The sequence below is a fragment of the Ambystoma mexicanum genome, chromosome 9 (genome assembly GCF_040938575.1).
Source record: "Ambystoma mexicanum isolate Mex_15411 chromosome 9, UKY_AmexF1_1, whole genome shotgun sequence".
In the NCBI taxonomy this organism is placed as follows: domain Eukaryota; kingdom Metazoa; phylum Chordata; class Amphibia; order Caudata; family Ambystomatidae; genus Ambystoma; species Ambystoma mexicanum.
Window position 1 is genome coordinate 541,583,500 of NC_090931.1, and position 13,554 is coordinate 541,597,053.

The 13,554-nt window shown below is 47.7% G+C and overlaps 1 protein-coding gene across 1 annotated transcript in view; it reads right to left on the reverse strand.

The window, feature by feature from the left end:
* The window catches only part of LOC138488252 (uncharacterized), a 2,582,589-nt gene that overhangs the window by 1,112,582 nt on the left and 1,456,453 nt on the right, over positions 1-13,554 (reverse strand). The window contains exon 18 of the mRNA XM_069615092.1: positions 11,139-11,300. Coding sequence (XP_069471193.1) covers positions 11,139-11,300 — 162 coding nt within the window. The remainder of the gene's footprint in view (positions 1-11,138; positions 11,301-13,554) is intronic.

Genomic DNA, 13,554 nt, shown 5'->3' on the forward strand with positions numbered 1-13,554 from the left:
TGTAGGTATATTGCGTTGTTTGCTACTAACGTTGTCTGCCGTGGGAGCAAGGAGGGTTGAGGTTTGCTGGAGAGTTGTGAGTGACATGCTGGTCAGAGAGGTGTCGAATTTGGATAGTCTTGGTGTATGCAGGGGCGAGAGGGGGGGATACTAGCTGTTATTCAGGTCTGAGTGTACACCTTGTATTTGAACGGTATTCCTCCGGGTGAAACAGGGGAAGTGAAGACTCGGGGTCAAGGGAGGCTCGTCCATCGCTCCTGCAGAGACACAGGTGAGTGTGACAACCGGTCTGTGTTAAGACCAAGGTTGCAAGTGGCAACATTGTATGAAGAAATATGTAAAGAACTGAGTGTAAGGCGTATGCAATGAGCGCCGCGAATATAACTGAATATCCAAGGAGTGACAGAACTTTTGAAAGCAACATAGATACCATATACAGAGTGGTCCGGCACCACATGAGTGCTCATTCGAAGGTCTCTTAGGTTTCCAACTGAGAGTGTAAAATTGTGAACTGTAAAATAGAAGTGGTCCTGCAACGGGTCAAGCAAAACCCTGTGCACATTCAAAAGTCTTTCATAGCTACTATGAACTGCAATTGGTCCGAACCCAGCTGAGGCAGACTAATTGTGAAAAGGGATCTGAGCCCAGCTGAGGGGGATCCAGGGTGAAGAGTGAATCACCCTACTTGAATACTTGGACAGGAACCTTTTCGTTTGTTTGGTACGTCAGGCCCTCTGAAACAAGAGACGTTTGATAACTAGAGAGACTTGGGCATAGAAGGCCCCGATGTTTGCAAAGGGAAACTGTGTCCCTGTGGAAAAAAAGCCCAAGAGTGTGCTATGCTCGAGTGAACCGCCTTGTCCCATGCTGAAAATGTGGGGAAAGGAGGCCAACGGCCTAAACATCCTGACTTATCATTTTTTTCTTTTTCATGAACATTACCCCACACTATTTGTAAATTAGCTGTAAGGATTGGCAATAGTTTATTTTAGTATAGACCCTGTTATTTTGACTCCACTCCACTAGGACTGCGTTATTTTTATTTTTTACCTCTTTATTGTTTTTTACAACACATAACAATCAACACCACCAACAAACATCTCAAAACAACTGGCACAACATGTTGGATACCACACTGCGTCATCTTCCTTCTTGGCGTGCCTGCTTGGCTTCCTCTGTGTCTGTCCTCAATGTTCTACCTCTTACTGTCAGTATACCCCCGATCAGTACTCATCCAACTTGCTCATTGCCTCTGGCTTTTCTCCCCGCTGAGTGTCCCTCCCCTACTTTCCCCAGACAGCTGTTCAGTCTTCCTCCGGCTCCCCGGGGTCTGTTGTACCGTGCCCTTCAGTGTTTCCGAACAGGTCCTGTACAAGGGAGTTCCATGCAAGTATCTTGGCCCGCTTTCTCCCTCCCCTCCCTGCATCACTCTGGTCCACACTGACATTTCAGCTATCGTCCATTTTTTCAAATCAGCCCACCACAGTTCTATTGACGGCCCTGTACTTTTACTCCATGCCATTGTGATGCGGCGCTTCGCCACTATACATATTAAGTCTTTCATTTTTGCTGTATGAGTCTTCTGTTTGCTGCCCCTCGGGAACAGCCCCAACAGGTATGACTCCGGTGACCACATCTACATTTGAATCCCTCCTGCTGCTGCCCTGTCTTTGGCAGTGTCCCAGAAGTTAGTTATCACCGTGCAGGACCAGAACATGTGTAGCATATCCGCCTTCTCTGCAGCGCAGCGCGGGCAGCTACGGGTTTGCTTGCTTCCCATTAGGGACATTCTCTTGGGCGTGAGGTATGCCCTGTATATGAGTTAGGGCTGCATTTGCTTAAATCTTGCGTTCCTGGAGACTTTCTTTGCATACCGGAGTATCCTGCACCATTCGTCATCCATGAGGGCTCTTTGGAGTTCTTCCTCCCATCTAGCTCTCGTTTGCAGCTCCCTCCCCTTGTTGTTGCTTATGAGCTGTTCATAGAGTCTGGATACTGTGTGTCCTCCTTCCGACACATCATACCACCCGTCCAACTCCCCCTCATTCTCTTCCCCCTCTGGCAACTTCTTCCATCTCTAATTCATGTTCCGGACCATGCTGTTATGCAATCAAAATTGGCCTCTATGTATGTTCTGCTCCTCCATTAGGGTCTGGAAGTCCACCCATTGTCCGTCCCTCCGCAAGTCTCTGATCTGGGCCACTCCCTTATCTTCCAACTGTGCACAATATGTTGTTAGGGACTCCATGCGGGTATCGACCAATCCGGCAAGGGGAATTTGCCTGGAGCAGGGGTCTTGTATCCCTTGAGTTTTCCATGCCCTCCCCCATTGGGTCAGACCCAGTTTGACCATATTGGGGAGTGGTTTGATTAAAGCTTCGTCTATCCATCGGAGCTCCCAAATATTGTCGTATTGCCGGTTGAAAAAGCAATGTGTCTATGGATGTGTCATCACCCAGCTTCCGTACCACAAACTGACGTTGTCCAGCCAGGTATTAACGTTCAAAGTCCGGCAGCCTGATCCCCCCCCCATTCATAATCCCTCTGTAAAGTGTTGAACGCTATTCTGTTCCTTCCCCCGCCCCACAGGAATTCCCTTGCCATTGTGTGGAGTTGTTTAAAGAAGGATCCAGGAATGTTGTATGGGATATTAGTGTAGTGATATAGCCCCTTCATCTTCAGTAAGGCTGCCCTCCCTATCATCCCCACTGGGAGCATCTTCCAGAACTTCATTGCTTTCCCTATTTTGCCTAGGGCCGCCTGCATGTTAGCTGTATGTGTCGCTGTAGTGTCGTGATATATGTCCACTCCTAAATAGCGGAAGGTGACAGGCGTCCATGTGAGTCCTAGGTTAGGCAACTGGTCAGGGGTAGCCCTTCTCAAGTCTGTTCCCCCTAGCAATGAGGATTTCTCCAATAGTGATTCCTGACAGTCTGGCGAACGTACCCAGGGCTTCTAGCGAATCCAGCAAGTGTTCCCTCAAGTTTTCGACATAAAGGAACATGTAAATCTGTGTATATCGAGAGTTGGTGTACCACCCCGTCTATCTCTATTCCGGCGTGTTTGTACTCCGCACTGAGGAAAACCGCAAATGGTCCAGGGCCAAAATATATAGCATCGGGGATAGTGGGCAGCCCTGCTTGGTACCCCTACCGATCTTCCACCCCTACTAGATGTGTCTGCCTGTTTTTACCCTTGCTCTCGGATCCCTGTAAAGAAGTTTTATCCAGCGGAGGTAATGTGCTCTTGGAAATCCCCATCCATTAGCGCCTCAGTCACCGTGTGGGTATAGAGACCCCCCTATATGTGTTTGCCAATGTTGCTACCAGCAGTGTGTGTTCAGAAAGTGTTTGTGCCATGATATGTATTCCCATAAATTCCCCAAGAGTCTCCTTGCCTGTGAAAAAGTAGACTATTCGGGTGTATGTTCCATGTGGTGTGCAATAGTGTGTGTATCCCCTGGTGCCGGCGTGTACCTTCCTCCATACGTCCTCCAGTTCCAGCTGGTCTAGAATCTTTTGCAGAGCTCTTGCCGGTGGTGCTGGTTTTCTTTGCTTGGCGTCAGATCTGGCCACCTGCGGATTCAAAGTGTAGTTGAAGTCGCCTGCCCAAATGAACGCCGCGTCCCTGCATGGGGCCAGCAGAGGTGTAATTGTCCTGAAGAACTCTGCTGCATCATGATTGGGGGCATACATGTTTATCAGGCACACCTCTTTGTTCTCCAACATTCCGTGTACGATTACCATTCTGCCCTCCAAGTCCCTCTGGAAGGGTACTCCCGGGACAATCCACGTCAGTACTCCCATGGCATCATTCGAGTAAGGTGAACTGTACATTTGTCCTCCCCATTTCTTGGCAATCTTTGTTTGCTTTTTGGCTGTCAGATGAGTTTCTTGCAGCATTGCTATTTGAACTTTCGCCCTATTCAGCCAGGCATAGACCCTGAGCCTCTTGACGTAGCATTCAGTCCCCTGACGTTCCACGTGACTATAATGGCTTTTTCCTGGCCTATTTAGTTGCTGTGCCACGCCGCCCGTCTATTCCCATGGGCCCGTGTGCTGTCCTGTGTCTTGTGAAAGTCTCTCTCGTTTCGTCCTTTGCTGTTCTCCTCCACCTAAGGTGGTTTCGGTCCCTCCCTTCGCTGTTGATTCTTGTCTGTGCTGAGTCCTTGTGGGCCAGCCGCCTCACTGCACTTTCCTGGCTGCTCTCATTTGGGTATGTCTTTGTAAGCCTGCCACTTGCGCTTTGTAAATGTCCATGTTGCTTGGTGCTTCCTCTACCACGTGTGCCGTCTCTCAACCAACACAACCACACACTAACTATAATTGTTAACAAAAGCCCAGCCAACCTCCCCCTGCTCGGGCTTCGCCGCTTTTCTCGTGCCACCCTCCTTTCCGTGGGCGCACTCGCTGCAGCGGAATGCCTCAAAACTGGCATCTCAAGTTCTGTTCTTCCATGGGGTTCCTTTGTGGCAACTGGCGGTCTTCCCCAGGAGCTTGTGGGCTCCCGCTTATCAGACTGCTGGTTCTTGTTTCTTTAACATGGTTCGTTCATCTTCGTCGCACTCTGTGCCTCATTGGGGTGCATTTCTATTGTTTTGCTAGTTCCCGGCTCCTGGTTGTGGGATCCCAAGCTGATCCATCCACTTGTGAGCATCGGCTGTGGTCTCAAAGATGTGTGATCTGCCGCCATGTAGCACCTTCAGTTTTGTTGGGTATAGTAGCATGTATCGCACACCTGCTGCCAGAAGGTGCTCCTTGGTCGGCCAAAATTGCACCTGTTTTTGCACTAGTGCTGTATAGTCTGGATGGAGGGTAATTCTGGCAGCATTTCTCGTCATCACCCCTCCCGCCTTTGAAAATGGCAAGATCTTCGCCCGATCCTTGAAGTTCATGATCTTTGCAATCATGGGTCTTGGGGGTGCTCCTTGGCGGGGTCTCCTGGTCAGAGCTCTATGTGCCCTCTCTCTACAGCGAAGCCCTGAGATAAATTCCCTGTCCCTGTTAGGCAGAATTATATGCAGTACCCTTTGGGAACACTACACACAATTAAGACTACAAGTGACAGTACAATGTCACCTTCGGTACAAGCCCGTACTACACAGTTATAGTGGTAGCAGTAGCGGAGCAGCCAGACTTATCTCAAGAGTAAGTGAGCAGTACAAATAGTTACACAAAGGACAGCAATTACGATGATTCAGGCAAACACTGACTCAAGGTTTCTAAGTAAAAGAATATATATTTACTCAACAGTTTTATAACATTTCACTATTCTAAGCAAGTTAAAAATCACAATCATAAATACACCACACCACTTCCCTTAAATTCCAGACAAGTTAAGCTAACAAAATGAAGTGGGAGCAAAATGGCACTCCAGCAATTTAAAAGGAGGGAAAGACAAAGTTATTAGAAATTAGGCAAAACCAACAGGTAAGTAATCAGGGCAATTGAACAAGAAAGACTACAAGGTTAAAATCAGATAGAAAAGGCTTGGGGCCAAAGTCAATGGTTCAAAAGTCTTTTGCTCAAGATAATACATTTCAGTGTAGTTCGTGGTAAAGTTAGGTTGGTTGGTAGAAAAGTTAGTTCAAAGAGAAGAGAAGAACAAGCCCTCGGATTGGAGAAAGATTTCAAACACTTTCACCGCGGGCTGAACGAAACAGACAACCGGATTTGCACAGTACAGAGAGGGAGCTGTAGCTGAGCTGGACGTTCCTGGTGGTTCCTGCAGGCTCACGGTTCCTGAAGCGACTGTCAGACTGACACAAAGTAGGAAGACTGGAGGGTCCTGCGCCACCCAGGGAAGAAACCAGCAGCAGAGCAAAACAACAAATAACAGGCGCGCTCCTTAAAACCCAAGCAGGGTCCAACCTTCCTGGCTATCCGGCCCACTGTAGCTTTGTACAGTGAATTCGACCAGAGGAGGGGTCCTCGCTTGTAGTTTGGGCGAACTAGTTGGTCCCACCAGCTCAAGTGAAGAAGTTTCCTGGAGGATCTTCTCTGTCGTCGGATTTGCAGCAGGGCTTCACCGGGCGGTTCAGTCGTGGTAGGGGTCCTCTTCTTCCAGTTCCTCGTTGGTTCTTTCGTTCCAGTGGCGACTATGCTTTTCCAGTCCCAGAGACCTGCTTTTTTTTGCAGTTTTCCCCCATTCATACAGCCTGGCTGTCAATCACACAGCAGTGTGGCTGGCCTGGCAAGGCCAGTCCCCTTAGCCAATCAGACAAGAGTGCGACTTGTGTTACCAAGGGAACCCATGGCAGGGGTCCGAAGATCCCTCCCTCACATCCTCCTACCTAGACTATCAGGCGCCTTAAGGAGGGCTTCTGTGCAGAAGCCCGCGAAAAGACAGCGAACAAAGGAATCATCCCCGGTTCGGCGCGCAGAGAAAAACACGAGAAAGACTAACAAAAAGAAATGGCAAATAAACCCAGCCATAACCAAAATAAAATGTATTTGGTCAAGTGGGTTTATGTTCGAGGCTAATATAATAGCCTAAAACAATACCACGTTTATATAATATAATCACAGTAGAAAAGTTAGGGTAGATACCACTGCCACCAGCCAAGTCTTAATGTTAAGGGAGCAAAACAAGGCTCCAAGAGGCACAGACAAAAAGGGATAGGAATTAACCATTTCCAGTACTCCATGTAAGATGGGGTGTACTGGGACTGTAGTTTTAAAGGGACTATATAACGTTAATAGCAACTTTACCTGTTTCTAGGGGGCAGTAGTCAGCCCCAGAAAAATTGAGTCAGTGGGAAGTCTCAAAGACAACCCTGTATCACTGCACTGAAGGTGCTGTGTAACTCACACAAAAAGTGGTGCTCCTGGAGTAGGTGAGGCTCCAGTGCCCAAGATCACACAAAAAGTGAAAACTCACACACAAAAACACATGTAAGAGTGGGAAAAAAGGCTCACACTCTTATCAGGTGAAAGAATACACCCTAGAAATCCAGCAAAGCTGCTAAGGGACTCATTAGGTAAGGGAAATCAGCCATTTATCACAATTCTCCCTAACAGCCCCCACTTCTTGGAGCAGTAAAGTTTCTGTGTAGTTCGTGCGGTCTCTGCCTTTCTCCCCTTTCGGCAGTCCCACTATGCACACATTGTTGCGTCGGGCCCTTCCTTCTGCATCTTCCACTCTATATTCCAGGGTGCGGATGCGGTCCAGCGCCTCCGTCATTTGGAATTGAGAGGTTGTGATGTTCACTGTATTGCTTTGCGTCTGTTGTTCCGCTGTAGTCACCCTCTCCGCCAGGTTCCTTACATCTTGTCTGAGGAGCTCCACGTCTACGATCACTGCATCCATTTTGCACTCCAGTGATATTTTTAGGGTCGCTATGGCTTCAAGTATAGGGCCCTCCTCCTGTCCTCTTCCTAGCTGTTTGGGGTCGTATAAGCCGGCCTGTGGTGCCTCGGGCTGAGACTCATCATTATTCCGGGCAAACGCCTCATGCTGATTTGCCTTCCTTTGCCACCTCTGTTTGTCCGGCATGTCGGTGCCCGTGGCTCATGTGTGTCTGTGCCGGGGCCCCAGCTTCCCCCTCTTGCGCCAGGCACTCTTGTTGTCAGTCAGTGTTTTGTCTGTCTCCCGCTCTATTCGCTTTCTGCCTTCTTGTCCCCGGCCATTGCTGGGGGGTTCGTGACAGCTTATACCAGGTGTCCGAGGCCAACCCTGTACTGGGGGTATCCCTGGAGTTTCTGTGGTGGGGAAGTTGGCTAGTTCGGTGGTCTCGATCTGTGCCGCACCAAGTCACAGTTACTGCCTTCTTCTGGTGCAAGCCTCAGGTATGTCTTCTTCAGCCCTTGTGTGCTCACACTTTTCACTTCCTTCCCTTTATGTCGCGCTTTCCGCCCGTGCTTGGGGGTTCACTCTGCCGGCGGAGCTTCGCTTTCCCCTCTTGCCGCTTATACCAAGTTAGGGGCTGCAGTGCTACAATAGTGCGATGTGCGCCGGTGCTTGCTAAAGGCGGTGCGCCCACTTGCGGCCTGCTTGTGTGACAATCTGTGCGCTCTCCCTTGTATGCCGTCCCTGGGCTGGTCCTGTTGCTGATGCTGATTCGGATGGGCTGGGGTGCGCTTTACTCAATGTAGTTCATGGCTGTCCGATTGTGCCTGTGTTAACTTGCTTCCGGATCTCTCCGTAAGGTGGTTGCTTGTTTTGTTGTAGGTGAATGGACTGTGCCCTCCCTCATGCCGGGTGTTCTTGTGTGCAGGTCTAGAGCACTCCGCCATTTGATATGGCCTACTGCTCTGTGGTGACAGTTGGTGAAGAGTGAGTCTCCTCTGCTGTGGCTTATACTTCACCCCCTCTTTATGCCTTCCCTGTCCCAGTCCTGCCGGCTGGGTAAGAGGCCCTGCTGGTGGCAATCAGCTTTGGTGCAGTGGATCTGCGGTCCGTACGCCCCTTAGTGAAGGACCGAGTTGTCAAGCAGTCGAAGTGCCCCCTGTCCTCCAATATGGCCCCCCGCATTGTAGCAGCTCTGATTGGTGGTGTGGCCCGCTGTGTTGCGGCAGCTTGCGGCACTCGCCCGCCGCCGTTCTGTCCCCCTATTTCGTGGGTGTTCACTTTGGATCTGAGGGGGCTCTCCTCGCGGCAAGGATCGTAATGTTCTGATCAATGGACTGTGCCCTCCCTCCTATGTGCCATTATTATATTATGGATCAGCGACCCCTGTGCAAGCAGTCCAGGCGCCCCCTGTCCTCCAATATGGCCTCCCGCTGTATGGCAGCTCTGATTAGTGATGCGGCCCACTGTGTTGTGGTAGCATTGCAGCACTCGCCCGCCACTGGTCTGTCCCCTTTCTCCGTGGGTGTTCACTTCGGATCTTAGTGGGGCTGTCCTTGCGGCGATGATCGTAATGTTCTAATCAATGGACTGTGCCCTCCCTCGTACGTGCCGTGATTATATTTATGGATCAGGCTTCCACTGTGCAGGCCCCAACCTCGCCACCGATGATACGTAGTCCCTCCTGCCGGTGCACCCCAGGCCGTGGTCCACTGCCCCTTCAGTGCGTCATCACACTTCTTGACGCTCCCCACTCCCGGATATTGGGGCAATCCTCTCTTGGGTCCGTGCTCCAATGCTTAGGAGCGGTACTCACCCGAGTCCCGATCCAGCACTGTCTCAGGTCGTTTCAGTGGATACACCACCCAGAGCTATGGGCACTGCCTCGCCTGCTGCAGGACGTTCTTTGCGCCTTCCCCAGGTGTAATGCGGGTCCCCCCGACTGGAGCTGCGGGCACCTCCCTTTATCTTCTCTGTCTCAGGCTTCTAGCCTTCAATGTCCTCCGCAGTTGCGATTAGTCTCTCTTGCCCAGTCGCGTTGTGCCTGTAACTGCACCCGTCTTGGCTCCTCTCACGTGGTGGGCGGGGTTGTCTCCAGCAACCCCGAGGTGTTGCAGTGTCGCTAGGTCACTGGCCAGGAGATCCATCCTGCTATTAGTGCCCCGCTCCTGTGCTGCTGATGTGCGCCTCGTGCGCTTGCCTTCCGTGCGTCTCCTTCTACCTCGCCCTCTCCACGGGGCCCGTCTGGCAGATCAACGAATCGCGGCCGCCATTTTGAGTGGTGGTGCAGCGTTCGCTCCGGTCCCCCACCTGGCCGCAGCTCAGTCCGATTCTCCTCAGAAGACCTTCATACACTTCTCCAGTGCTTTTCTGCACTGATCATTGCTTTTTCGACCAGCTTGGAGGATCAGTATGTCGGATCATGCGGGAGGTCCTGGGTCCCACTCCCTATCACGTGGCTGCCAATCCACGTCCCGTAAGACTGCATTACTATTATTTGATGGCCGTAGCTTGCTCCCATCTGTAGATTTAGGCTTAGATAGGCGTTTATCATACCTTTGTTAAAGTTCAATTAACACCCTTGAATTGTGGTCACTTTTGTCTGTCTTACTTCGATACCATTCCTTCCTTACATATGGTGTCAGTGGTGGGATGTGATTCAACTGCTAAAAATTAAATATCCAGGCTGATAATTGTCGTACCACCAGAAGGTTAAAAAAGAATCATTGAACTCCTTGACTCTGACCGTGTATCAACGCTAAAAGAGGTTTTGCTCTCTCAACTACGTATCCCGACTGGTCAACAAGATCTGTTCACATTTCAGAGGATGGTTAACCTGTCATACATTGTGATTTCATATTGCTTAATTGTGCAATTACCCAATCAGAAATGAGCTTGTGAAAATGAAATTTAACAAATGATGCTTCTGAAGTTATGTTATTTTACCTCTATCAAAATGCATTCAAGGAAATGCACTTTGAAACAATTTCTGAAAGAAATGACAATAAATGAATTAACAGGGCCAAATTGCCAGATAAAGATCAACAGGGAGACTTTCTTTAGGAGAGTTTTAGCACTCTATATCCAGTGCCTACCTTTCTCAAAATAACGCAGGTTCAGTAGCTAGCCGTTTGTGTTTTATTTTGCATTACAACTCATTTCGGGGTCCTCCCCCAATCTCCAGTTCCGGGAATACCAGGGACATCATTATAGGTTTGGCCGATTTGTACCTGTCCTCAGCGCATGAAGTAATTACATCTCTAAAACATGCAGTATTATTGGGTTTCCACTTGATTATCAGAAATCTGGCAGCTTGGCAGTAATGGGTGCAGAATTTCACAAAAGCTGCATGCTGTACTTCTGAAAATCCTCAGCAATGTTTGTATGCATCTCCACCCTCGTTTTGATGGGTGGAATTAGATGGTGTAACCTAGTAGATGTTATAGGTACATTTTATTTAATAATGCACAAAAGGGTTTCACCTTCAAACATTGGAAAGGGATACCCACTTTTTCAACCCATTTCAGTGTCCCAATTCAGAAATCCTCTTTCCTGTGGTGTGTAAATATGCTTGCATGCCTTTCAAAACAGGACATAAATGCTTTCAAACTTTAGAACTGTAATGTCTACCTCTTTGGTGGAGGTAAAAGTGGTATTTTATATAAGGCAGTATTTACTGCATGCTGCATTTCTAGGAGTACTGCACACAGTTAACAACCCACACCTTTACTGCCAATATCATCATGAGGTTCCAAAATGGTCCCCATAGCTTAACCATCTAACCCTAACCAACCCCTCGCCAAACCTGCTGGATATTCTCCTGCATACACGTCAATAAATAAAACAGTTACCTTTCACGTTGTACATTATTGTGGGAGCAATCATGTTGACTGGCTCTTTCCCTGGGCAAACCGGTAGAAGTGGGGAGTACTCTCTCGGTGCCCATACCCCTTGAATACCAGCAGGGTCTGGTTGAAAGGCGTCGACTTTTACCCATCCCAGTGTCGGCGAGTCTGTCAAAAGGCAAGTAAGAAATATAATGAGATTGCTTTCATAACCATAGTTTGAGATTGTGAGAAATCTACACATTATCCACTGCATTTGAGCACTAACTGGCCACTGGTAATACTGCAAAACACAACTTGATCCCTCTTTAAATATCACCATCAAATGCTCAAAAGCCAGACATTAGTGTTTCCATAGTGTCGGCCATTACTGCAAATCTGCAAGTTTGTTGGTAAAGCGATTGGAATATCTGAGAATTACATTTCTATAAGGAAATTAATGTCCAGAACAGATCTAAAATGCAAGATGGTGAAGCCTTCAACATAAGTTTAGGTAACTCCCTCGAAGCCAACCTAATTCGATGAACATCACCCAATTACAGAACAGCTAAGCCCACCCAAACCCAAGTACAACCAGTGATCCTAAGCACCATTGCAGGAGGAGGGGAGGCCACTCAATAAAAAGCAACCAGTTAAGTCTGGCAGTGTGGGACTTTTGAGAAGCAGCTGGAGAAAGGTGATTGCAAGAGGTTGGTAAGCAAGAGGATTGTTAAGAGGAGAGTTGGTGGCTGCAGTGGGAGCACTGAAAAGAAAGGGGGAGGAATTCATAATAACTGGAAAAAGAGACCTTGAGTGGTTGGAAGGAGGAGGGTCATCTAGTAAAAGAGAGATGTGGCGTTGGAAGGAATATAGACCCATGACCCTCTGAGGTCGACGATGGAAGAAAGCTAGAGGGGGGAAATAGACCTAAGTAACCTGCGAACGTAGGAGGCGGTCAGGTGCACAAGAAGGAGAAAGAGCAGGGAAGCTCTGGCAGACCATGTCAGTTAAGGGGAGATTTCAGAGGTGGGAGGAAGTACACAATGATGCCGACACACAGAGGGGCAAGAAGCTTACAGCAAGCATCACAGGAGAGGAGCATCTGGGGCCAGAAGCCTAAAGCAGGGAGATGGTCAGGTGAGAACTGGGCCACTGTGCCTATTCCTCAGACACGTGGAGAATGGTGCCATCCAGAGGACAATCCAAAAATCTGAGACATGCTGGAAGAGAATGACAGGTGAATCAATAAAGGGAGAAACACAATTCACCCCAAACATTCACTATCTCCACCTATAGGGGGTATAAAGATATATTTAATAAAAGAGATAGGACAAAGGAATAATAAACTCAATGTGTAATACTAAGACCCTACACGTATTCCTAACTCGAAGACGTGTACTCCTATCTTGAAAAAATAGATAAAGTACGAAAAATACAAAAATATGTACATTTATTATACAAGAGAATAAAGTTCATAATTGAAAAATTAAGATGAACAAAATAAGATAAGACCCAGAATATAGCACAAAAACTGATTATAAGGAATACAATAAAATTATTCAATACACATAGAACATTTACACCATATTACAAAAACACAATCATAGCAGCAAATCACAATATCCTAAAACATCTCATCACACTCTCTTCTTCACGTGACTCTGATGTCATCCGTGTGATTTCCGGAGCAGTGAAGCGCTTCCGGAGCACGTTTAGTGAGCAGGCCGGCGATGAGCGGGCATTCTGAATGCTTTGGGTGCCGATTTCTAAATACATTTGGACTCACTGCGCCAGTGATTTGACATTGGGTTGACACACAGCGCGATTGTATACCCCAGTTTTTTACCCACGTGACCATCGTGTTGGATTGTGAATATTGAACAGTGCTGTATTACTTTCAGCTGGTTTTAACTACATCTGTTGGTAGATGTGCCTAGGACCCCTAACGCACCATATTGGAAGAACTTTAAAACTACAGAAAAGAAGTGTTTGTTTAACCTGAAGAGAATTCAGCCATTTAGGGCACCAAGAACTGAAACATGTTACATGTCGGGAATATATGCATGGGAATATATGCATTGGTTGAAACACATTTGTTTTAGGATATTGTGATTTGCTGCTATGATTGTGTTTTTGTAATGTGGTGTAAATGTTTTATGTATAATGGTTTTTATGTGTATTGAATAATTTTATTGTATTCCTTACAATCAGTTTTTGTGCTATATTGTGGGTTTTACCTTATTTTGTTCATCTTATTTTTTCAATTATGAACTTTATTCTCTTGTATAATAAATTTACATATTTTTTTATTTTTCATACTTTATATTTCAAGGTATGAGTACACGTCTTAGAGTTAGGAATACGTGTAAGGTCTGAGTATTACACATCGAGTTTATTATTTCTTTGGAAGAGAATGACAGACTGCCACTAGGTCAGGCTTCAG